Here is a 27,701-nt window from a genome sequence, read left to right on the forward strand (position 1 = left end):
CTCAAGTAAAGGAGTTGTTGGATGAGGGTTTGGTTCATAAGAGCTTAAATCCTTGTGCTTTGTTGGTGCCCAAAATAGATATTATTAGGCACCAAATCCCTACAATAAGTGATATGATGAATGTGTTGAGTGTTGCAACCCTCTTTTGTAAAATCAGTCATGCACCCAACGTCTTCATGATTGATGTACATAGGGACTCATTAGGTAGGTTTGTTCTTATTTTTGGTTTTATTACAAACTTAGGTGCTCATATGGGACACCTTAGGTTTGTCGTATTTTTTTGTAGGAATAATCAACATAAAAATACAAAAAAACGTACACTTTATTGCATTACTTTCCTTAATTTTTTAAATAGTGATCATGGGGTTCCCACAGACCCAAAGAGAATAAAGGTCATTCCTGATTGGCCCCCTCCACCAAGTATAAGGGAAATCTGGGGCTTCCATGACTTAACAAACTTTTACAAAAGGTTTGTCCCATATTTTTCTATACTTGTAGCACCACTCATTGAGTTGGTGAGGAACCATGTTTCCTCATGGGAAGATGTCCATGAAAGAGGTTTTCACACCTTACCCTACTCTAACATACCCAACACCACTAATACATATGTTTTTTTTACAGGTTTCGAGGGAAGGAGCCTAGAGTATGAAGAACCTCGGGATTTGAGGTCAAATCCTTTCCAAGGTGGAGGGGATGATGCAATCCTACCCCCCAAAGGGTATTGGATAGAAGACTCCAAGAGGCTTCAACTAGAGCTACTAAAGAAGGCCCTAGGGTTCTCATGAACCTTAGGGTAGATTTTTTAGCCCATGGGTCAAGGTTGGATCCATTCTTCTTTGTAAATGTTAGAATTGGTTTTTCCTTCTTTTGGGCCTTGTATTTTGGCCATTCTAGTAGTATAGGGTTTTAGCCTTGTATTTCAGGGCATTTTGAGTAGTCTTTGTAATAGGGACTTTTTTTTATATATTTTCATGTATTTTGGCATGGGGGTGAGCTTAGCTATTATAAAGGGTGTGTGTAGCTAAGCTCTAGCTTCTTTAGGAATCTTCTCAAGAAAGCTTCTCAAGGAGGTGAACTTAGTTATTAGAGGGGTGTGTGTAGCTAAGCTCTAGCTTCTCAAGGAAGTTTTCTCAAAGAAGCTTCTCAAGGAAGTTTTCTCAAGAAAGCTTCTCAAGGAAGCTACCTAGTCTATAAATAGAAGCATGTGTAACACTTGTTGTAACTTTGATGAATGAAAGTCTTATGAGACACACTTCAAAGTTCCACTTCTCTCCCTCTTTTATTCCTTCAATTTCGTGCTCTCCCCTTCTCTCTTTCTTTTCCTCCATTGAAGCATCATCTCCTAGCTTCTTATCCAAGGGTCATCTTGGTGGTGAAGCTCCTTCTTCCATGGCTTATTCCTTAATGGATGGCGCCTCCTCTCACCTCTATTCCTGTCTTCCGCTGCATCTCCATGGTGTAAAATCACCATTGAAGGACCTCATTGAAGCTCAAAGATCCAGCCTCCATAGAAGCTCCACAAGCAAGCTTCCATCACTTTGTTAGTTACTTGTTTCTTGATTTCTGTTTTTCCTCTTCACTTACCACTTTCTCTTTAGTTCTTCATTAGTCACCACTTCATTTTTTTCTTTTTCAACTTCTTCCTTTTCATCATTTTTTCTACAACTCCTTCATTTTTCTTTTTCTCAACACCATCCTTCAAACCAACCACAGTCCCCCTCCTTGTTGTAATTGCTTTGCATTGTTCCTTTAGGTTAACCGGTGTGTTTGTTGAAAAAGATCCACTTCCATGCTCAGGCAAATGTTTTGCAAGCTGTCCAACCTGAACTTCAAGATTTTTAATGGAAGCATCAGTGTTCTTCTAGTTTGTGATGGACATTTTCATAAATTGAGTTAAAGTATCTTCTATTTTTGACATTTTATTAGGCTAAGCTTGTTGTTGTTGTGGTGGTGGACCCCTAGTTGAAGGATCTGCATAAAATTTGTTAGAAGGACTTGCAAAAGAGTTAGTGGGCCAGAATGTGCATTATTATTTTGCTGCCTCTAACCATAAGGATGATTTGAACCTGAGCCACCTCCGTAGCCTTGGTAATTTCCTTGAAAGTTCTATTGAGGTCTACTTTTGATTCTGCAAATAATGGGCCTCCTCTTCCTATTGGCAATCACCAGGTGCTGAACAGTGGTCATTCTGATGGTCACCACTATAGAAATCACATCTTAGAACTTGTTGAACTTAATTAGCTTGGTGCATTTTTTGTGATCCACTTTGCTGAAATTGTTGAAGAAGTTGGCCTATCTGTTTTGTTAATGCTTCTATTTGCTGAGTCAAGAGTTTATTCTAAGCTAGAATTGCATTCTAAGTATCTAGCTCCATTATGCCTTTCCTTTGAACTAGAGCCCAATCATGGTGACTATGATAATCATTAGTTGCTATGGAGTCAATGATTACAATTGCTTCCTCAGGGATCTTGGACATCAAAGTACCCCCAGTTGAGGCATCGAGAATCATCTTTGTTTGAGGTCTCAAACCACTATAGAAAATATGTAGTTGTGCAACAATATCAAAACTATGGTTTGGGCACCTCCGCAGTAAAGAAGCAATGGTTGATTTTGCACTAATGAATCTAAATGAAGGAAAGAATCTCACAATGAATTTTTTTCTCCACTTCTTCCCAAGTGTTGAGACTTTTGTTTGGATGTGATTGGAGCCATGTCTTCGCTTTACCTGCCAAGGAGAATGGGAAAGCTCTGAGGTAGACAACTTCAACATCTTCGTCAGAAGCTCCCATTGTACTGCATAGCTCCATGAAGGTAGACAAATGTGTGTATGGATCCTCATGATCCATTCCAGCAAAAAGGTGTGAACCAATCAGATTGAGCAATGTTGGCTTCAACTCCACAACCTTGTTGCTGAAAGAAGGAATGACTATGTTGTTGTAATGCTTTGGTCCTTGTTGATAAGCATAGTCAACATGAGTCCTCCTTGGTGGTCTATTTCCTTCTCCTCTATCAGCCATAATGTCAATTACAAGTGGCTTTTCTAGTGAAGGAGAATCAATAGAAGAAGATTCACCCGGTGGCTTAATGGTTGCTTGTTTCTCTTTCTTTCTGTTCTTCTTCTACCTTGGCAATTTCCAGGTCAAATAGAAATTTATTTGCATAAACTTTTACCTTGCATAAAGGAAAAAGAACAAACTACAATAATCTGTAAACACCTAGGTTAGCGAAAATAAAATATAACGAGAAAATTTATACAAAATCAAAATAAAATAACTAAAGTAAAGAAAATGGCCTATTAAACTAAAAAATTAAATTCGAAAGAACTGAGTGAGCGATTAAAGTCCCCGACAACAACAACATAAACTTGTTAGACTATTGACAAGCGTACCAATGTCGTCGTAGGTGACAAATTTTATAAAAGAGATCGTCTCCATAAGGACTTGAGTTACTCAGCTTCTCCAGATAAAAGTAAACAGTTCAATAGTTATGTACAACAAATTTAATTGAAATCTGATGCGTTTAATGGAAATAACAAAATTAGTGCGTCGGAAATACATAAAATTACCAAAACAAGTAAAATGAACTTAATCAATTCAAGAAAAACGTAGGATTGGATTTCATCATTCATATCCTAGTATCCAAATAATATTAATAAATATGAATCATTTTCTAACATAACTGATGCACACATTAAATCACTCCAAACCGATCCATCACATTCGAGAATCCTAAGAATATTTACTGAATATTGATTCCTTGCATATGAAATAAATATCCTAACATTACAATCATAATCTCGTGTTATTTGCAATCAAAACGTTATGTTTTATTCCTAGCAACGTAATGTAAAGAGAAAATTCATTCAATTCAAATTCTAAGAGTACTTTCCAGTCAAACTTAAAATCCAATTTCATGAAACTAGTAATTAAATAGAATCAAGCATTACAAACATAATGAAATCACCAATAATGAGTAGAAAAGATTCATATATATATATATATATATATATATATATATATATATATATATAATATAAAAAAAGATACATAAGGGTATGAAAATTACATCCAATCTTTTAGAGAAATTAGCCGATCGATCATTGTGTAGAGCACAAAATCAACAAAAGAAATGATGAAGGATGCAATTCACAGTCACTTCTCTATAGCTCTAGCTCCACTTTTCTCTCTCTTCTCTCTTTGTTTGTGTTTCTTCCTTTGGTTTTTGCACTCCACATTTTGTTCTTCTTCTTTTGCATGACTTTTAAATAAAATGGTCCAAGAGGTGCCAAACCAACTCACTCAAGCGAGTTATACTCACCCAGGTGAGAGTTGGTTCCTTCAAGGTGAAGTAACCTTATTAGCCTAAGCAAGGCGATTGCTAGCCTGGGAGAGTGGCACTATGAAATTCTTCAAAAATGACCCTTTTGCTCTTCATGTTGACTTGATTTCTGAATTCAACAAACAACCATCAAAGCATAAGAAATGTATGGATGAATCTTCCATATTTAAACAAAAATATTTATAAATGTACAATATATAAAATAACTAGAATTAAGGGAAGTTTATAAGAAAATTATTAAAATCAAAAGATAAGTGCTAATATTCTAATCCCAAAAATAACTAAAATAAGACACATATCACATATGCTCTAAAACAATAACTTTGATCTAGTTCATTTGATTAAGTAGAATGTGTGAATTATTATAAATTTCGGTACATATCTTTGATTCCTATGAATTAAAAAACTAACCTAAGGGAGTGTTTACTAGAGGGAATATTTTTTCATTCCCAAGAATCATGATTGTTGGAAATCATGGAATCATGTTAATCATGATTCTTAAGTATGAATAACATTTATTCAGTTAGTCATAAATATTCTTGAAAATATTTAATATTTATATATAAGTTTTTTAGAATCAAAGATTTAGGGATTATTTTTAACAGTTATTTTAATTATTTATCACATTAAATAATACAATAAAAGTAATGTGATATTTTTCCCCTAGTAAACAAAATTAACTCAAAAAAGTTAAATTTGGATAAATAATCAAATTCATTGTTGAAGGTATGAGGCAATAAAAAATTTGTTCCTGAAATATTAAAAACTCAAATTTAGTCATTGAATATACAAAAAGTGCAACAACTTAGTTCCAAAAATAATTTAATGACAAATTGATTCCTAAACTTTGCAACTTAATGTTAAATTGGTCCTCAAAAAATACAACTTATTGTTAAATTAGTTGTTGAACATTACAACTTAATGATAAAATGATCTCAAAATTTAATGACAGAATTAATTTGTCATGTTTTTTGCACGTTTAGAGACTAAATTTATATTTTTCACCTTTCAAAGACAATGTGTCATTGCATCACAGTTTTGGAGACAAATTTGACTATTTTACTTATTAGATTTTTACCTATGACTATAAGAAAGGCTAAAATATGTTTGTTTTCTCATAAATATGAAAATGTTCATAATTCATTCATGTAGAATTTTTAGTATATTTTTTTATCCTTATAAAATTGAAATGTGTCATTTTTAGGTCAGAGATAAAGTTTGAATATTAAAATCGCGGTGTAATGTTTTTTACATCAATTATACGTATGATTGATGTAAAAAAATCATCATCGTAAATTCAAATTTATCCAAATTATACCCTAGAAAAAAGTGACAATTTTGTGAAAACGAAAAATATATTAAAAATTTTCCAATAATAAATTCTGAACATTTCTATATAAAACTTATTTTAGTTCATGAAACTTCTTGTTTTTTTTTTTTTTTTTCTTTTTGTAAACTTAACTAAAAATTTGTTCCATACCAAAATTTCCCCGAAGGCTTAAAGAATCCCCGTTCCGGATGAGATAGATAATAAATGAAATGAAATGGCAGGCTGACAGTAAACGACGACGTGGAGGAAGGTGAACCTCGTCGTATCATCCGCTTCCTCCACTTCCTCCACTTCCCTTTCCTTCCCATTTCATTCCTTTCCTGCCACACTCATTCATCCTCCCTGAGAAATGTCGAAGCTGCTGCTTCTACCCACTCCTCCCCTCACCACCTCCATTCACCGCTTCAACACTTCATCTTCGGCTTCTGCCCTTCAATTCCAATGCCGATTCTCCCTTTCTCTTCTCTCTCGTCTCCACCACTCTCCCACTTCCTTCCGCTCCCTCGTGCGTAGAACAAGAGACCTTCCCCTTCGCGCTTTCGATTCCTCCTCCGATGCCAATAGCGAAGAAAAAGAAGAAGTAAAGGAAAATGAAGAGGGCGTTGACAACCGGAGTGGAAGTAGGATTGCCGACGAGGATTATCCGAGCGGCCAGTTTGACTTCGAACCGGTTACCGGATGGAGAAGCTTCCTCGTCAAGCTCAAGATGCTAGTCGCGTTCCCTTGGGAGCGTGTCCAAAAGGGCAGCGTCCTCACAATGAAGCTTCGTGGCCAGGTTACTTTCTCTCTCTTCTTTCTCACCCTCCTTTTTCATCCCATAGGAAGAAAAAATAACCAAGCAATTGTATTAGTCTTTGGATTATTTTAATTTTTTTAGAAAAAGGTTATGCACTCACAGTGTAACACAGTCTTCGCATTTGTAGAAAGTTTTCAAACGACAATTTGTGATTGGATGATGGTATAAAACTGCAAAGGCATTGAACTCTTTTTTTTTTTTTTTTTTGAGTAAACCATCAATTTAGTCTTCGAAGTATCACCTTATAGTTCTTAAACTAATGAAATTATATTAGTAGTTATTGAATCCACCAATTTAGTTGCTAAGTTGATATATTTTACCAACGTGACTAATTTGAAGAAATCTTCAATACTGAAGGAACTATGCAGCGTGGTTTCTAATATTTTAGGGACTACCTATATAAATTGACAATTCGAGACTAAATTGATGGTTTATTCGAATTTTTTTTATACACAAAAGTTTGGGAGATGGTGCAGAAATAAAAAAAGGTAAGGTAATAATTTTGTAATTATTTATGCAGAAAAACTAAATTAGTTCTGACAGTAGCGAATATATTCACACATTTTTCTAAAGTGATATGTTTGAATTCTAAATGTTGTGTTGTTTCCCATGTTCAGATATCTGATCAAGTGAAGAGTAGGTTCTCTCCAGGACTTTCTCTGCCTCAAATTTGTGAGAATTTTTTGAAAGCAGCGTATGATCCTCGTATTTCTGGGATCTATCTTCATATTGATAGTTTAAATTGCGGGTGGGGTAAAGTAGAAGAAATTCGAAGGCATATATTGGATTTCAAAAAATCAGGTAATGCTCTGGACTTGTGTTGCAACTTTTGTATGGAACGAAGAGGAATCGGGATTTTGAATGGCATTCTTTGATAGTTGATTATGCTTGTAGGAAAATTTGTTTTGGCTTATGTTCCTTTATGCCAAGAGAAAGAGTATTATCTTGCATCTGCATGTGAAGAGATATATGCCCCACCCAGTGCTTACTTTTCTTTGTTTGGATTGACTGTTCAAGCCTCATTCCTCAAAGGTAAGATGATTTTTCTAGTTTTCTTTTCCTTGCATTTTTACAAATTTGACTTATAGTGATTGTCCTTGATTTATTTTTTCTGTTTCCTTACAGCATGCCCTACATGTGTGCGTGTGTGTATATGTATAGCCATGGGTGTGTATGTATGTGTGTGTATAACTGCACAAGACTCCAATTTCGTCCTTCAAAGATCATGCAACATAATACTGGTTCTGCATTTATTAGTGACATCATATTGTTTCTTCAATCCTGATTAATGTCACTAGTTTCATCCTTTTGTAATATCTTTGCCATTAAATTGGTCATTTCACTGAAATCTAATTGATCCTTTAAAGGACAAAATTGATGCTATTTAATATGTGTCTGATAAAAGGAGAACAATTCAGATATATGTTTGGAGGGCCAATTGGATATTTACTTTTTGGGCAAGTGAGAGATGGGCATAGTTGGAGGTGGGGGAGATTTCAAACCTCCTAAAAGGTCCTCCTATTAGCAGTTCCCTTAGAAAACCATTTTTGTGTGTATTATGCGCATAGATTCTAGAAAGGGACTTACTAGGTATATTTCCTTTTCTATGAAGTTCGTACAGAATTTGGTACAATAAGTCTTACTATGATAACCTGAATTATAGTCAGGTATGGATATGCTTTGTATTACATTAATAGAAGTATGAAAGTCGTGCTATGTTAATTTCCCACATACTATTATAATGCTCAATGTCTCTAAACTTTTTTTGGTTCTGGAAAAATGTTCTGTACTGTCATGCACATGCTGCAGATGCATGTCAGGAAATTATTGAATATTAATAAATCATTTTAAATATTTAAATTCTATGATGGCTATAAATAAGCCTAAACTTGTGTTTGACATCATTTTATTACTTGTTTTCAGGCGTTTTAGATAACATAGGAATTGAACCACAAGTGGAAAGGATTGGAAAATACAAAAGTGCAGGAGATCAACTAGCTCGAAGAACCATGTCTGAAGAAAATTGTGAGATGCTGACCACGTTACTTGATAATATCTATACAAATTGGCTGGATAAAGTCTCTTCTGCCAAAGGTACATTGGCATTTGATGTTTTCATTGAATCTTGAACCATTATATTAACTTCTGAACTTCTGCAAGTTTAATACAGGAAAAACAAGAGAAGATATTGAGAACTTCATAAATGAAGGTGTTTATCAAGTAGACAAGCTGAAAGAAGAGGGACTCATATCAAATATAAACTATGATGATGAGGTACATAGTTATTCCCCAGTGCCGTTACATGAACAACCAATTTGATCTTTGATTGCTAAACTCATAGGCATAGGTGTGAGTCTAAGCCTTGGCTAGGGGTGGTGTTTAGTTAAAGCCCCCCTCATAGTGGCAGACTTATGGATTAGAACTTGTAATTTAATGTTGTTGGTAAAGTTCACCTAGGATCACTATCTATTTCAACTGTGACCAACCATCAGGTTATATGAAAGACTATTTGTGCATGTAGTTTGTCATCTTTATAATTATCAATAGAATAATATTTAGATGGAATCTCATCTAATGATTTGTGGTGGGTATTTTTTAATGGAAAAAATCCTGAATATAAAGAGTTTTTGTTCTTTTCACTAAAAGTTTGTTGGTTTTATTGCTTCTTCGTGTCAGAATTGTGGATTATATTGTATTCACTGTTGGTTGTATTCATATATATTGATAATTAACACTGGTTAATAAATGTTTTGAAGGATGTGAATACATCTCAAGCAAAGACGGTTAAAAGGATAAGAAACATTAAATGTTTTGCAGATTACTGCCATGTTGAAGGAGAGACTTGGAGTGAAATCAGATAAAGATCTGCGTATGGTGGATTACAGGTAGCAATTTCTATATGCTATTATGCTTTTGAGAATGTACCGTGGTTTATACTATTTATTTGAACTGGCTCGAAGTTAGCTTTAGAAATATCTTACTAGGGAATTTCTCATTCCATTCCATGGTCTCATAAAGAACACCTTCTGCCTCTTACAAGTTTCATTCCCAATCATCACTTTACTTTCAACATTAGAAATTTAGACTATTCAAGGGCTGTAATATTTTCTATGATCAAATAAGTTCAAATCAAATTTCCCATTAATAGAATCATTCATATCAATGGCCATTTCTTTTCTTTTTCACCCTAATTTGAGGATTATTCTAGAACCCTAGGTTTCCCTGCACATCTTTGCTTCAAAGGGGATGCTACCAGACATTAAGTTACTAAGTTACTAATTGATAACAACACACTCGGCAGGCACCCAGTTCCTTCTGCTCCTTCTCCCCTCCACCATAATCACATCCAGAAAGTTAGGCGAGATGAGGGATGGAGAGAGAGAAAGAGAGAGAGAGAGAGGTCTCGTGAGAGAGGGAGACAGAATGTGAGTGAGAGAGAGAGTTCTCGAGAGAGAGGGAGATACAGAGTGAGGTAGACACACAGAGCATGTAAGAGGGAGAGGGAGAGGTTGCGAAATTGAGAGAACGAGGGAGAGCGATGGTGATAGGACCAGAGGCAGAGCCTCTCCTACACCAAATAGAAGATGGACAAGAAGGTGGCAAAGCATGGGTCGAAAGGAAAAGCCAGTTATCGGGATGCACTTCAACAACTGCAGGCGGGACAATGCTGGTGATGAAGAAGGAGCATGGACAAAGGTGGTTAGTAAAAAGACCGCGAAAGATATGAAGAAGATCCTGAAGGTTGACAATCAGACGCAGAACCAAGTGGTAAGGGGGCAACATACACGTTACTATATGAACTGGAGGGACAAGGATGACATTACGTCATACTTTACCCATTTTCCTGAGGAAGCTGATGAAGAGATACTGTGGAAGCATTTTAAAAAATGGGGTGATGTGAGGGAAGTCTATATAGCAAAAAGGCGCAATAGGGAAGGTAGAAGATATGGTTTTGTGCGTTTCAAGGGAGTCTTGGATGCAAGAGGGTTGGAGGTGAAGTTGGACAATACTTTCATCAATGAACACAAACTGTTTGTCAACTTACCTAGGTTCACGAGGACAGCTCGGACTGATGGGACGCAGCAAAATACTGTTATGGGAAGAAACAGCACTAGCACCACTTCTAAACTCTGCGATGCCCCTATCGATCCCTACCGGAGATCGTACGTGGAAGTGGTGTCTAATGGGAAGCTTTCAGGACATACGACGAGCAACGCAGCTGTCGTACCTACTATAACGCTTACCCCGTCTGCAGGAACGGGACTCTGGTGTAAGGATGCATGGGTGGGGAAGCTAAAGGAGGTTATGGCAGTAGACACCATAGAGGATCGTGTCGCCTGGGAATTGGGGTACAATGTTCGTACCAGATTTCTTGGAGATGACATGATTCTCCTCTCGGGGTTATCGGATGACAAAGCCCAACTCATCATCCAAACGGAGAAAGAGGATGGCAACTCACTCTTCTACGCGTTGGAGAAATGGAAACCGGGGTGTCGGTCTAACAACAGGGTGGCTTGGCTTCAAGCATGGGGCTTTCCGTTAGAGGTTTGGGAAGTCGAACACTTCAAGAAAGCTGTCTCCTTCATTGGCGACGTCATCGAGCTGGATGACGACACAGAGGACCGAAGAAGGCTTGACTGCTTGGATGCTGGTGAGGGCACCTCTCCCGCCATCCATAAGGAGCGAGGTTGCTGTTCGAGTGGGTGAGTTCGAATACCGGGTGTGGCTCGTGGAGGAGATAGGGACACACGGAGGGATGAAGCGGAACGGATTGTCTCCGTCCGACGAGTGGTCGGAGGAGATAACCTCGGACGACGGAGGAGACTTTGGCGGTGCCGACGACGATGATAAGGAGACTAACTTTTCCTTCTCGCCGGAGTTATCCACTAAGACGGGTTTTGGCATTAACCGTTGGTCAGGGGAAGAGGCTGATGGGTATTGCCGTGGCCCAATGGGCAATACCCAATATCGTGATACCCATCGGGACGAGGCAGAAAGCACCGATAAACAGAGTTTTGACCCTGATTTGGCAAAGGTTGACCTTGAACCTAGCAGGGCAGTAACGGATACCCAGAAGGACTTCACGAAAATGGTAGCTTGCAATATGGCTCAGACTGCTGCTCTAAAAGAAAACATTAAAGAAGGAAAAAATTTGAATGAAGGTGATAAAGTGAGCTCTGAAGGTAATTATAATGGGGAAGCAGAGGGAGAAATAAGGTGCCTTCAACCCCAATCGGAATTGTGTCCCAAACAGTTAACTACAGGTGTTGGGCCCAGTCATAACTTGGGCCCATTACTGTTGCCTGGGAGGTGCAATAAGAAAATAGATTGCCCTACAGCCCAACCCCCTCTACAGACACCAGATAAATACTCTAGAGTCTATGTTAGACAAAAATACCCCCTGAATAAACCCAGCAACATGCAATTTGTGGAAAAGTAACCCCAACTACAAAAAGCAGACGACGACAGGGAGACTATCATTCATAATTGCGTTAAAACACACAACCCGAGCCAGCTTGAGCCAAATAACAAGTTAAAAAGCAAGATCAAAAGTAGCACAGAGGTGATGGAGGAGGCCCACCAACTATGGGATGTTGGAAAAAGATTAGGCATGGAGGCTGAAACAGACCACTCTGAATTCATTAAACACTATGCTAACATGGAATCCAGAGATCGAAAGGAAGCTATGGAGTTGGGCAATAGGAAAACTCATAGATGAATATCCTATCCTATAACATTAGAGGGTTGGGTAGAGGTATTAAATGGGCCTCTATCAGGAACTTGGTTGGGAAGCATAAGGTGGATCTTCTTTGTTTGCAGGAAACTAAGAGGGATTCTCTTGATAAGGCAGCTGTTCAAGCCTTGTGGGGACACCCAGATTTTGCTTGGGAATGGTATCCAGCTGTGAACACTGTTGGGGGGATGTTATGCATTTGGAATAATAACAATTTCAAGGTTGATTTTAGACTATCAGAAAAGGGTTTGATTCTGCTGGAAGGGGTTTGGATGGCTGAGATGCAGAGAGTGGTTGTGGCTAATATTTATGCCCCATGTGATTTAGAAGGTAAGAGACAGCTATGGCAGTCTTTGAGCACAAGGAAGCTTCAATCTCAGGTGGAGTATTGGTGTCTTGTAGGGGATTTTAATTGTATTAGACATCCCTCTGAGAGAATGGGTAGCAATCATAGTAATTCAGACTCTAATCTGATAACTGAATTCAATGATTGGCTACATGACATGGAGGTTGATGATATCCCCTGTGTGGGCAAGCAGTTTACATGGTTTAGGCCAAATGGAACCTGTAGAAGCAAATTGGATAGGGTGCTGGTCTCTGATGCTTGGTTAGCTAAGTGGCATGACACTTCTCAATTTATCCTTCAAAGAAATTATTCTGATCACTGTCCTATATTTATGCAATCTAAATGCATTGATTGGGGCCCTAAGCCTTTTAAGGTGTATGATGGTTGGTTAATGAACAACGAATTTTACAAGGTTGTGAGGGATTGCTGGTCTGAAGCTCAGCCTACTGGGTGGGGTGGATATGTGCTGAAATGTAAACTGCAGAACCTCAAGCAAAGGCTGAAAAACTGGAGCAAAGATAACTTTGGAGACATGGGTAATAAAGTTAAGCAGTTTCAGCAAAAGCTAAATGATCTGGAAAATTCTCTATCAGCACAACCCACTGATCAGCAAATCCAGGAACTCAAGAAGACTCAAGCTGAGCTTTGGGAGAAGGCAACTATTCATGAGTCTTTTGTAAGACAGAAATCTAGAAGCAAGTGGATTAAAGAGGGAGACAACAATACAGCATTTTTTCACAGAACCATTAATTACAGCAGAAGGAAAAATGCTATGAGGGGTCTGCTGATTGAAGGTTCTTGGGTAGAAAACCCTAGCAGGATTAAGGCTGAAGTAATGCATCATTTTCAGAGCAGATTTTCTGAGCCTCATTTGCTTAGACCCAACTTAAATGGAGTTGCTTTTAATGTCCTGGACCCAATTCAGAGGGATTTGATGGTGGAGCCATTTAAAGAGGAGGAGATATATTCTGCTGTGTGGGCTTGTGGCAATGACAAAAGCCCAGGGCCTGATGGGCTGAATTTTAGATTTATCAAGCAGTTTTGGAAAGAGCTGAAACCTGATTTCTTAAGATTTCTAGCAGAATTTCATGTGAATGCTGCTTTTCCTAAGGGCCTCAATTCTTCATTCATTGCTCTTATTCCTAAGATCAAGGATCCTCAAACTATTAGTCACTTCAGACCTATATCTCTCATAGGATGTGTTTACAAGATTATTGCCAAAATCCTATCTAATAGGCTAAGTAAGGTTCTGGATCATCTTGTTGATGAAAGACAGTCAGCATTTGTTAAGGGTCGACAGCTGCTACATGGAGTCTTGATTGCTAGTGAGGTTGTTGAGGAGGCTAGGAGGCAAAAGAAATCTTGTTTAGTGTTTAAAGTGGACTTTGAAAAAGCTTATGACTCTGTGTCCTGGCAATTCCTATTTTATATGATGAGGAGAATGGGGTTCCATGAAAGGTGGATTGGTTGGGTTAAAGGCTGCCTTTCATCAGCTTCAATATCCATCCTTGTAAATGGAAGTCCGACTGAGGAATTTAAGCCTCAAAGAGGTTTGAGACAAGGGGATCCCTTAGCCCCTTTATTATTTGTCTTGGCTGCTGAAGGGTTAACAGGTTTGATGAGGGAAGCAGTCTCTAGAAACTTATTTCAGAGCTTTTTGGTAGGGAAGAATAAGGTCCCAGTGAATATGCTCCAGTTTGCGGATGACACCATCTTTTTTGGGGAAGCTTCTATGGATAATGTTAGTGTTATCAAGGCTATCCTTAGAAGCTTTGAAATAGCTTCTGGCCTGAGAATCAATTTTGCCAAGAGTCAACTGGGAGCAATTGGTCAATCTGATCAGTGGATCAGATGTGCTGCTGATCTCTTGAATTGTGGTCCACTGCAGCTTCCTTTCTGCTACCTAGGGCTGCCTATAGGTGTCAACCCGAGAAGGAAGGTGGTGTGGGAACCTATTATCAACAAATTTGAGGCTAGACTGAACAAATGGAGGCAGAGGAGCATATCCATGGCTGGTAGAATCACCCTAATTAATGCTGTCTTAACAGCTCTGCCATTGTTTTACATGTCTTTTTTCAGGGCTCCTTCAGCAGTGACTAACAAGCTCATCTCCATCCAAAGAAAGTTTCTTTGGGGTGGTAACCAAGAAGGGAAGAAGATAGCTTGGGTGGCTTGGAGTCAAGTGTGTGCAGCTAAAGAAAGGGGAGGATTGGGAGTTAAAGACATTACAGCTTTTAACAAAGCTCTCTTAATCAAATGGAAATGGATGAAGTTTCACCATCCAGACCAATTGTGGAATAGAATTTTAATTTCAAAATACAGGGGATGGAGAGGATTAGATGAGGGGCCCACAAGGAAGCACTTCTCATTCTGGTGGTCTGATTTGAGGTCTACAATTAATCACAGCAGTATGGCAGATGTGTCCAGACAATTCATTTGGAAGCTGGGTAGGGGTGATCAAATTCTTTTTTGGGAGGATTCTTGGGTGGAAAGAGGGATAAAGCTAAAAGATAAGTTCCCGGAATTATACCAACTCTCATCTCAGAAATTTCAGACAGTGGCAACCATGGGATCCTTCTGAGAATCTGGGTGGGAATGGAGCTTTTCTTGGAGGCGAAATCTGTTTGATAATGAAATGGGAAGAGCCTCAGAGTTTATTGATCAAACTGCTGCAATTAGGCCGTCTGCAGTTTTGAAAGACTCATGGTTGTGGGGAGCTGACCCTAAAGGAATTTTCTCTACTAATTCTGCCTATCTTTATATTAAAGCTGATCACCTTCATGAAGATCAATGTCTTGGTTTCCATCACCTATGGAACATCAAAATCCCTCCTAGAGCCTTAGTCTTTGCTTGGAGACTTCTATGGGACAGATTGCCCACTAAGGATAATTTAATTAGGAGGCATGTTACCATTGAAAATGATTTGTGCCCTTTTTGTCAGAGCAAAGCTGAATCTGCCTCCCACTTATTCTTCCTGTGTCATAAAGTTATGCCTCTATGGTGGGAATTCAGCTCATGGGTAAAGGAACCTAGAGTGCTCCATTGGAGGCCTATGGATAATTTCATCCAGCACTATTCCATGTCAGGATTGAAAGACACTAACAGAAGGTGGAAAATCGGGTGGATAGCAGCTACAACATCAATATGGAAGCTTAGAAACGACATTATCTTCAACAATCAGCCTTTTGTCATCTCCAAGCTGGTGGATAATACAATTTTCCTCTCTTGGTCCTGGATGAGGGGGTGGGAAAAGGATTTTACTGTTCCTTTTCACCAATGGTCCTCAGCCATGACTGTAGCTTTTAAGTAATGTTTGTCATGTTGGGATGGGTTGTATTGTTTTTGTTGGGATGTTAGATACTGTTTATTGCTGTTTGACTCAGGAGACACTACCTCCTGTGATTTGTTGTAGTACCTCTGGTACTATGTATCTTTTATTTTCAAATTAATATATTATAATTTTGGCCGTTCAAAAAAAAAAAAGTTATTAATTGATGATAAGTTGGTGTCATGTATTTGACTTTCTTGGTTCAGTAAATATATGTTTGGCATGGTGCCAGCGCTATTCATTATACCGTCTTTCGAATTATGTTGTTGCAACTCTATAGTGTTCTAATATGTAATGATGCTTAGTTCACTGGCTATTTCTATTTTGGAATTTTCATGCAAGATTTTATTCTATAATAAACTATGTCAAATGTAACACAGTTTTCCTGTTGATTACTAGCACATCCAATACACGTGTATAGTTTTAAAACAGAGTTTGATATAAATACACTGTAATAGTATATTGATTAGTTTTAGGGGGGCATTTGGAAGAGATTCTATGAGATTATGGGTCCATTTGTTACAAATTTTTTTCGTAAAATAATCACTTTGTTAGTTTTTGATGTGTTTGTTTCAGCTTTTCAAAATAATCAAAAGCTGAAAAGAATATAAAATCTAATTAAATTCAGAAACCATTTTGAATTGCTTCTCATAAAATTAGCTGCTTCTTTTAAGAAAAGTTATTGTTATGATTGTAAACAAACATAAACTAGCTCATGCTTTTTTAAAATCTCTATAAAGTATAACCACTAGATTGTTTTACATCAAAATTACTTTTGTTTTTTAATCTGTAATAAACTGTCTCTATAAAAGAAAAATTGGTCCTATAAAAGTAACTCGTGATCTTTCTATAAGCTCTTTTTAGCTTTTTGTTACCAGCTACACAAAGAAGTATATCAAAATAAGATCTTTTTAGCTTAGTTTTGTAATCTTCACAATAAAAAATGTTAATAAACTCTCATGTTGTAAGCTCTCATGTGCTTATTAAGTTGTTTACCCAAACATGCCTTTAGTATTAAACTTCAGAAACAAAATCTAGAATTAATTTTATAAAAGTTGGAGACAACTTTAATAAACGTATAATATTTTAAAAATTTTCATTTGAAATATCTATTTTTATTCAGTCCCTGCTTGTTTGGTCCTGGATCTTTCTTTGGCTTATGCTTTTATGGATTAACTTATTTGGGAGAAATAGTCATTTTATTATTTGTAGCTTCTCCAAAAAAAAGTGATTATTTTCCAGAATTAACCCTTCCCAAACATGTGTTTGTTCCTGGATCTTTCTGTGGCTTATGCTTTTTTGGAATAACTTATTTTGGAGAAATAGTCAATTCATTATTTGTAGTTTCTGGAGGGAGCTTTTAAAAGCAAAAAAAAAAAAAAAAAGTTATTATTTCCCCAGAATTAATCTTTCCCAAACATGCATGTATGTAAAGTTCAGTTTTCATGTGACATACTGTTGCTTCCTTTTTCTTACCTACTTTTGTTGCAAGCGGATGCTCCTTTAGATAAATAAAATATACCAAATAATTCATATTGATGATATAAAAATATTTTCTTGCATCAATTAAATACAGGAAATACTCTAGAGTTAGGAAATGGACTGTTGGAATACCAGGTGGTAAAGAACTTATAGCCATTATCCGAGCATCGGGGAGTATTAGTCGTGTAGAGAGTCAATTCAGTGTCTCTAGCTCAGGGATCATTGCAGAGAAGTTCATTGAGAAGATTCGCACTGTCAGAGGTACTCAACCTTACAAGTTACAAGTTTCCCTTTTAAATTTCAATGGAGGAGGCTGATTAAAATTGACACTTATTCAACGGAATATTATCAAGCTATACATATTGATTATGGAAACAGTTGTTAATACTTCATATATAACTTTGTTTTAGTTGAGTAAATATTAATCACTGATGTCCCTATAATCAATAAGAAGGAAACCAAGAAATTACACGTCTTTTGAAACTTTCACTTCCAAAAATGGCTTTAGAAGTTTGGTTTTTCTTCCCAATACTATAGTATAAGTTGACAAATGTAAGAACTAAGAATAAATAGATTATGGAAACCAAGTTGCAAGAAACATATGACTTGCTGAACCTTTGTTCATGTGTTCCAGGAAGTAGAGGGGTTAGTTCTGTTCAGTTTAGTAACTTGCATATGCGACAGCAACATAACTAACCTATTTACTTTTAGGAGCATAAACATAAGCATACTTGTGGTTTTTAGTGTCCATCAATTATGCTGTTTGCCAAAAAAATGCAACCTTTGACAGTGTTATTATTCATTATTTTAATTCCCTCATCAGTGTTCTTTCCCCTCAGAATCAAAAAAATTTAAGGCTGCTATCATCAGAATTGACAGTCCTGGAGGTGATGCTCTTGCTTCTGATTTGTAAGTTCTGGTAAAATTTCCCCTTTGTTAATTATATGTTCAAAACTGTTATTTAGTTATTTAATTAGAAATTGTTGATTTTCTTTGCATTGGTTTGAAATTATTGATTGTATTGATCTAGATTTGATTTGTACCATGGCATAATACAGTGTGAGACCTGTACTGCATTGATTTATTCTTTGAAAGAATCTGAGAGAATTTCAGAAAACTATAGTGAGGTGAAATTGTTGATTGTATTCAACCCAACAGAAAGATGATTACACCTCAGTATATATAGACAGTTAAACAACTGTAACAGTTAACTAGCCTGAGTTAGTTAGTGACAGCTGTCAAACAGCTGTCCTAACAGATAACTAACTAACTATTAACTCGAGTTTAGCCTTTACAGATCAGTTTAAGCAAAAAGAAAAGTCGAGTAAGTATACTCCTGTATTCTTAATTGATTTTTTTTGTTGTTGTTGATGATAATTGTAGCATATATCTGTTGGGTCATAATAATACTGATTATTTTTATTCACTTAACTTACACTCGTACAGGTGATGGCCTTTCATAAGCAAAATTGATACAATATGGTTATCAAAATGAGATTCAAATCATTAATCACCAAGCTAAATTTTGAATCATGAACCATTATTTGTATTGAATTGTAAGATTTGGAGACAACGAAAAACTTCAAATGTATCATATATAGATGATATATAGCATTCAATGTGATAATTTTAGCCTAGAAATGGATAAAACAACTTAACCATACATCTCAATACAAAATTACTGGTTATATTTGAGTTTGTGAAGCCTCTACTTTAGTAGAATAGAAATGAAATAGCAAAACTGCCAAATAGAGTGTATGAAAAATAAAGTAGTAGAATAATCAAATAGGATAAGCTCAAAAGTGCTCCTTTAATCCCATTTCATTTTACAGTTTAAAGTTTTAAACATATATGACTTTTCAATTTCTTTCATGATGTTAGATTACATAATATTCTCTTATTTATTATTAGATACCAATTAGGAATTTATTCCTTATTACTCTCATTGTTAGATTGATCCTATGTAATCAATGTTGATTCTAATAGCTCATTATAAATAAAGGCTTTGTGTGGTCATCCAAGATACTCATAGTTTCTATACAAACTCTATATGGTATCAGAGCCTATTCTAGATCCATTAAACGGGCCACCCACCATGTCATCCACGCACCAAGCCCAATAGTGTTGGGTTAGACGGGGTGTATTGGGAAAAACCCAAGTCTCACATCGGCTAAGAGATAAGGCCAAAAAGGAATATATAAGTAAAAGACAATCCTCATCCTATGAGTTAGCTTTTTATTTATATATTTTTTTTTTACCTTATCTCTAGCCGATGTGGGAATTGGATTTTTCCCAATACACCCATTCACACCTAACATCATTGGGCTTGGTGCGTGGATGACACGTTGGGTGGTCCATTTAATGGGTCTAGGATAGGTTTTGATACCATATAAGAAGAGTGATTTACTGTATTGTGTGTTATTACCACACACAATACCTTTATTTATAATAAGAATGGATACATAATAAGGGAAACGTAATAATGAAGAGTAAATAAGGAAATCCCTTATTTTAGCTACACAATCAAAGCATATCAATCATATCCTAAATGTATATTTCACACATGAGAATTATTGAAAGAAAAGAGAAAAGAAATTGTTGATTTGTGTGATTCGTATCGACAATACGAAATTGTATAAATTCATTTATGTATCATAAGATACAAAGTCATTTGAGATTCATCTTATGATAAGAACCGATAGGTGACTGAATTTTATTGAATTGAAGGATTTGAACCGTGAATCATAGGATTCTAATAACTATCCAAGTGATCACCTTTTATAAGCAAAATTTAACAATATAATGATATTAAAAATGCCAAACGTAAGACTAAGAAGGGCTGGTGGTGGCAAGAATTTTTTGCCAAGGAAAAAGCTAACACCAGCAATTTCTTGCATTTATTTGCATAAAAATAGGCGGTGCAAGCTCAAGCAACGCAACAGTATACTTGCTGAGCAGTAGCTTAAACAGTCCTCTAGAATTGGTTTTCAAAAAAGACTATGTAGCACTTTCTCTTCCATGCAGTCCAATTTCAGCTATTGTATGTGTAGATATTTAAAATCTTGATTAAATAATTTTTTATTCAATGACAACAATTTTAGATTGGGTAGGAGTTAATCATATCCTTTATGTAATGGTCTACTTCAATTTCAAATACATCTCCAATTGTTGTCATGATGATAGTTTTGCTAAGTTTTCTGTTGATTTGCATGTTTAGGTGATCATATTATGATGCCAAGAATCCTAATCATTATATGGTGTCATGATCTGCAGGATGTGGAGAGAAATCCGGCTTTTGGCTGCTTCAAAACCAGTCATTGCTTCAATGTCTGATGTGGCAGCAAGTGGAGGGTACTACATGGCAATGGGAGCTGATGTTATTGTTGCAGAAAGTCTTACCTTAACTGGTTCAATTGGAGTGGTAACAGGTGAAACAGTGTTTTATTGTTTTAGTAAGTGAAATAAAGGCAGAAAGATATAATTATTTAACTGAAGTTAAAAATAGAAAATTATTGAAAAACTCTATGCACATAATGGAATATTTGAAACAGCAGTTATCATCTCCGTTCATGTAAAATTGCCAATTATTTGATTTTTCCTTACTTTTAAAACTCCCGTTTTCAGTCCCTACAATTTATAAATACCCAAATTTTTGTCCCTCAGTCTAACTTTGTTAAGTTGCTGTATAGTTGCTTGCTGATCTTTCTAACAGGCATCCTAGTCAAGGAATACATGGATTTTGTATGGTGATGGGACATGTTGAAGTCCCACATCGAATAAAGATAGTGCTGAGATAAACTATATAAGTGAGGAGTAATCCTCATCTTACAAGCCGGTTTTGTAGGATTGAACTAAGCTCATGAAAAATCCACTTTCTGACATGGTATCAGAACCGAACACCGACATCCTCTCCAATATAGGAATCGGTGCTTCTTTATTTCTTTGAATATTTCTAATGGCTCCTTTTGATAAAAATCAATCAGTTTATGCTTGACAGTGAGTAACTCCATGGCTATCTCCAAATACCAAGGTAGACGCTACTTCCAAGAGCCATGGAGTAGTGAGTGGATAATTGATTCAGGTGCTACTGATCATATGACTTGTGATCCTCATAAATTTATTAGTTTTTCTCCTAAATGTTCTAAAACTTTTATTATTAATGCCAATGGGGTCTCATCACCTATTGAAGGTGTAGGTACTGTATGCCTCTCACCCTCCTTATCGATTCCTGATGTTTTATTTGTTCCTACATTAAACTGCAATCTTCTCTCTGTTAGCAAATTAACCAAATCACATTCTTGTGTTGTCTCGTTTTATCCAATCCATTGTCTTCTTCAAACCATCCATTCCAAGGAGAAGATTGCCAGTGGTAGAGAGAGTGAAGGACTGTATTATCTGGAAAATTCTCACAACAAACCCATAAAGGAACATTGGCTTGTCTTGCGAATGAACACATACAAGATAAAAACAAAAAGGAAATATGGTTATGGCATAGATGATTGGGACATCCCTATTTTGGTTATCTAAAAAGATAAATTTTCCATCGCTATTTCATAAATGTAATATTTCTGATTTTCTTTGTGAAACTTGTGTAAAGGCAAAAAGTCATCATGCTGTGTTTCCTTTAAGCAATAAAAAAACTGATATTTCTTTTTCATTAATTCACACAGATGTTTGGGGCCCTGCCCCACAATCTATGCATAATGAAAAAAAATGGTTTATCAGTTTTGTTGATGATTGTACTCGGGTAACCTGGGTGTATTTGCTTAAACATAAAAGTGATGTGTGTGATGCGTTTCGTTCCTTTCATCAGATGATAGCTACACAATTTAACGCATATATTAAGGTCATTAGATCAGACAATGGAGGGGGATATTTTAAGACTGAATTAATAGAGTTCATGAACTCTAATGGAATCTTGAATCAAACCACATGTCCTTATTCACCACAACAAAATGGAGTGACTGAGAGAAAAAATAGACATATATTAGAGGTGACAAGATCACTTTTGATAGATGGTAATGTACCATCTCATTTATGGGGTGAGACTATGAGATATGTAGTTTATATGAATAATCGAACCCCTTCTAGTGTGCTTAACTTTAGAGGGCCTCTAGATGTGTTGTCTAATCATTGTATCCTTCCTTCCATGATTTATTTACCACCTCATGTTTTTGGATGTGTTATATTTGTTCACTTACACCTACATCAACGTACAAATCTTGAAGAACGAGCTATCAAATGTGGTTTTGTTGGGTATGGATCAACTCAAAAAGGTTATCGTGCTTACCATCCACCATCAAAGAAATTTTATATCTCTATGGATGTGACATTTAATGAGCATGATTTTTTTTATGTTGATTCTACACTTCAGGGAGGAAATGAAAGTGAAGTGCATAATCATGATATTATTATGTTTGATATCTCAGATATAAAATTATATAGTGAAAATAAATTATCATTTGAGGATCATTCTACAGGAAGTGAGCCAATCCCAAAGATGGACAATTCTTTTTTGGATAATACAGTGTCTTCTGATCATAACCAATTGGCTCAATCTTCTCCACAGGTTCGGCTTAACTCTTCAGAGGTACCTTTTGATCCTATCTCTGATAATACTAATCTAGATGAAACCGATCATGAAATTGATCCTTGTCTGTGTGAGACCACTAGCATTCCAAATACTGAGTCTACTATTGTCCAATATAGTCTTCCACCCCGCTCTAATCGTGGTCAACCTCCAGCTAAATATGAACCAGACCTCCAAGCCAAAGTTAAATATCCCATTAGTAAATATGTGTCATATCACAAGTTATCCCAATCATATGCATCATTTGTATCTCAATTATCTTCAATTTCTATTCCTAGTAATATACGGGAAGCTTTGGCAGATCCTAGATGGACCGAAGCAATGGTTGATGAGATGGCAACTTTAGAAAAAAACAACACTTAGGATCTTGTGTCCTTATCAAGAGGGAAGAAAACTGTGGGCTGCAAATGGGTATTTACATTCAAACACAAAGCTGATGGAACTATTGAGAGGTATAAAGCATGACTTGTGGCTAAAGGTTACACTCAGTCTTATGGTGTAGATTACCAAGAGACGTTCGCATCGGTAGCCAAGCTCAACATTGTGAGAATACTTTTGTCGCTAGCGGCAAATCAAGATTGGCCTCTTCTACAATTTGATGTGAAAAATGTTTTCCTACATGGAGAAATTTTAGAAGAAATTTATATGGATTCCCCACCCGGCATGACAGATTCAAATGGAATGAAGGTTTGCAAATTAAAGAAGGTTCTATATGGATTAAAACAATTCCCAAGAGCATGGTTTGCTTTTGGCTATAGAACAAGTAACTCTGATCACACCTTATTTTTGAAGAGAGGAAAAGGAAAAAATTACAGCTTTGATTATATATGTAGATGACATGATTGTTACAGGAAATGACCAAGATGAGATTTCTAGTCTGCAACAATACTTTGCATCTGAATTTGGGATGGAACAACTTGGAAACCTCAAATATTTTTTGGGTATTGAAGTAGCTAGATCAAAACATGGTATTTTTCTATGCCAAAGAAAATATACTCTTGACTTACTATCGGAGACTAGGCTGCTTGGAGGAAAACCAGTTGATACACCAATTGAACAAAATCATAAACTCTTTCAATGCTCAAATTCAGCAAGCATAGACAGAGGGAGATACCAAAGGCTGGTAGGAAAACTAATTTATTTGTCCCATACACGTCCATATATTACCTATGCAGTGAATGTCGTTAGTCAATTTATGCATGACCCACAAAAGCTTCATATGGATGCAGTCGAGAGAATTTTGAGATATTTGAAGTCCACTCCTGAAAAAGGAATTTTGTTCTCAAATCATGGAAACTTGAAGGTAGAAGGGTACACGGATGCAGATTAGGCAGGTTCAAAAGATGATAGAAGATCTACCTCTGGATACTTTACTTTTGTAGGAGGAAATCTTGTAACTTGGAGGAATAAAAAACAGACCGTAGTAACAAGATCTAGTGCTGAAGCAGAATTCATAGGCATGACACTCGATGTATGTGAACTTTTGTGGGTTAAAAATGTACTATCAGATTTGGGTTTTAAACCAAATGAAACTATGAGTTTGTACTGTGACAATATGTCGGCCATAGCAATTGTTCACAATCCTGTCCAACATGATTGAACAAAGCATGTGGAGATTGATAGACATTTCATCAAAGAGAAGCTTGAAGCTGGAATAATTTCCTTTCCCTTTGTAAGATCTGAATTGCAGTTGGCTGATGTTCTCACCACAGAAGTGTCAAACAGAGTGTTTAATGAGTCTATTCAAGTTGGGAATGTGTGATATCCATGCACCAACTTGAGTGGGGTCTTAAGATATGTCAAATATTCTATTAGCTAATATTAAGCAATCAAATATTATGTTAGCTGTAATTTAGGCTTTATTACAGCTGAGGTAATTTGTGTAGTTTTCATTCCTTTAATAGATGAGGAATTATAGGATCCTTGTATATATATACAACATTATTCTAAGTAACTATACAGTAACCTAATAGAGTTAGACTGAAGGATGAAAGTTTGGGTATTTAGAAAATGCAAGAACGAAAAGTGGTGGTTTTAAAAGTCAGGCAAAAACCAAGAATTGATAATTTTATAGGGACTAAAAACACTATTAATCCTTTTTTTCTCCCTTGCCATAGGCAAATGCATATGATATCACTAGATGTTATAGTCTTAGTCATTGTTGTGGTCCTGTAACTATTTTCTTTTGATTGAAATTTTTTGCTCTATTTATCTTCAAAAACTTTGATTAAAAGGAGAGGAAGCATTAGAAATGTACATAGTACAAAATATTTGTTTACAATTTTAAGGGAAATCTCTGTTCAGTGCTTTTGTAACATAACTCGTTTGATGAATTTGCCTTTAAGCACACTAGAATGTCAATACTAATTACATTTATTTCACTAATTATTCATATGAAAATATAGCATTTTGAACCTGTTTTAATGAAGAAAAATATAACAATTTGTGCTATTGTTTGAATGATAATTACATGCAACCAAAGGAAATTGTAGCTGAAAGCAAATTATTCATTTGAGCTCTGAAATAATGAGATAAGATATAAATTATAATATCATGAACATCCAGTGCTCAATACATTGTTCTTCAATTTTGTAATCTGTTAATTATTTATACTATTTATGTAACATTTGTTTTTGTAGGAAAATTTAACCTGGGGAAACTGTACGAGAAGATCGGCTTTAACAAAGAAATTATATCAAGGGGAAGATATGCTGAGCTCCTTGCTGCTGAGCAACGTCCTTTCAGGTAAATATTGTTTCTTCATTTCCTTGTTTAGAGATTCTAGTGGATAAGGAGAGAATATTAGGCAGTGTATGAGTGTAATGTGCCATTTGATATCTCAACAGTTAAGCACTCTATCATTAAGAAGCAAAGATGTTACATATACTTTCTTAGTAGTTTCCATCTTAAATTATTTAAAGAAAAAAATCACTACAAGTTATCTTAAAACATTAATATCCTGAAAATAGTCTGTACAGTGTACTCAGTTATACTTATGGGCTGGGGCTTCATAGTAGTCCAATTGTTCGTAGTTGCAAGTGTTTTGCTATTTGCTTTTCTTCCTTACCTTTATTTTTGATGAATTAAAAAATGATAATGAGGATAGGTTACTTCAATTCTACCAATCAGTGTGCCAGTCACATACCTGGGACCCAAAAGGCATATTGGATTGCCTCCAGCTTATTCACTCAAGATTTTTCAGCATGGAGGCTTACTTAACTGAGGTCTCTAGGTTCTATGGATCTCCCTTTCGGAGTGATGATCACCGAGGAAGATTACTAATGAAGGGATGATTCGAATCCTGCACTTGGGAAGTGCAAAATCTCTATAAACTTTGAACTAGTTCAGCCAGCCTGAATTGGCTTTTTGTGCATTCACCAAAATCCCCCTTTTTGTTGGGGAGACGGCCATATCATGAGTAGCATTAGTTGGACCCCATTTTGGCTTCAATATATTTTTAATTCTTGTCACCAATTATTAGGAATGTTTACTCCGCCAAGAAGTTGACTGTGATAGACTTTAGATAAATCTGGCATGGATTGCCGTGTACTGATGTATGTAGTTGACACTTGACAGTAGCAACAATTGTAGGGTTCCCTTTCCATGATCTCTGAAAAGAAGGATCAAGGCATCCCTGAAATTTCCTTGATATTTGATAGCAATTATTGCAAGGAAAATCCACTGTACAATGAACAATCTCACTATCTGTTACCATCTGGGCACTACAACATATAACCTAAGGAGGCAGAGTTTCTGCTGCCATTTATGATTTCAATTTTTTCTTTCCTGTAAATCTTTTATTCATGGGCTTTACAGAATTACAGGGTTGTTATTTTTCTATTATATCAGAGAACACTACATGCTTCACTTCCGAGACAGACAAATATAAACTTTTTTCGATTTTCTTGTTTTGGTACAGACCAGATGAAGCAGAGCTATTTGCCAAATCTGCTCAGCATGCTTATAAACAATTTCGAGACAAGGCAGCTTCATCCAGATCAATGACTGTATGTTTTAAATTTAACAAGCTAATCCCATGCTTTTCGTTCATCCTTCTGGTAGATCTTTTTCACAGGCTAACAGCTAGTATACTGTCACTAGGTAGAAAAGATGGAGGAGTTTGCACAGGGAAGGGTTTGGACTGGTAAGGATGCAGCTTTGCGTGGTTTAGTTGATGCTATTGGTGGCCTTTCTCGAGCTATTGCCATAGCAAAAATGAAGGCTGATATACCTCAAGACAGACAGGTAGGTTTGAAACCTTTATTTTTGTTATATGAATGTCATGTACAAGTATAGATACAAAACATGGTGGTTATGCTTGAGTTTTGCCAGGTTACACTTGTGGAGATCTCTAGAGCCAGCCCTTCTCTACCCGAGATTTTGTTAGGCGTAGGGAGTTCCCTCGTTGGAGCTGACAGAACGGCAAAGGAACTGCTTCAGGGCTTGACATTTTCTGATGGAGTTCAAGCCCGGATGGATGGAATAAAGTTTCAGACATTGGAAGAATATCCTTTTGGCAACCCTATTTTGTCAATAATAAAAGACATCCTCAGTTCCCTATAGCTGTCCATAGTTCATTTTAATCATTTTGTCTCACTATATTCATATAGTTTTTCCTATATGTTGTGTCAAGGGGCAATAGACGAGAAAGGTTTCCTCTGTATCTTGTTCTGTTTCTTCAAATGTCTCCCTCAAAACCCTTGTAAATGCATGATGTAAAGATGGAAAGTTCAAAGCGTTGTTTTACGTATCAACTC

General features: G+C 36.3%; 1 protein-coding gene across 1 annotated transcript; it reads left to right on the plus strand.

The window, feature by feature from the left end:
- The first annotated feature begins 5,835 nt into the window (after positions 1-5,835).
- On the plus strand, positions 5,836-27,698 carry LOC100781522 (serine protease SPPA, chloroplastic). The gene is made up of 13 exons (XM_003522930.4): positions 5,836-6,443; positions 7,082-7,265; positions 7,359-7,496; positions 8,388-8,558; positions 8,635-8,738; positions 9,282-9,349; positions 17,449-17,615; positions 18,194-18,263; positions 20,628-20,782; positions 25,584-25,689; positions 26,864-26,951; positions 27,046-27,189; positions 27,277-27,698. The coding sequence occupies exons 1-13, from the start codon at positions 6,018-6,020 to the stop codon at positions 27,505-27,507; spliced, it is 2,052 nt and encodes a 683-aa protein (XP_003522978.1). The 5' UTR covers positions 5,836-6,017; the 3' UTR covers positions 27,508-27,698.
- Positions 27,699-27,701: the final 3 nt, after the last annotated feature.

This window comes from Glycine max, chromosome 4 (assembly GCF_000004515.6).
Source record: "Glycine max cultivar Williams 82 chromosome 4, Glycine_max_v4.0, whole genome shotgun sequence".
Lineage (NCBI taxonomy): Eukaryota > Viridiplantae > Streptophyta > Magnoliopsida > Fabales > Fabaceae > Glycine > Glycine max.

Excerpts from the sequence above, each read along its gene's own strand:
- LOC100781522 (XM_003522930.4), top strand. The coding sequence starts at position 6,018 with ATGTCGAAGCTGCTGCTTCTACCCACTCCTCCCCTCACCACCTCCATT. Across the intron at positions 7,266-7,358 it reads ATTGGATTTCAAAAAATCAG|GAAAATTTGTTTTGGCTTAT; the intron begins GTAATGCTCTGG and ends TTATGCTTGTAG. Across the intron at positions 26,952-27,045 it reads CTTCATCCAGATCAATGACT|GTAGAAAAGATGGAGGAGTT; the intron begins GTATGTTTTAAA and ends TACTGTCACTAG.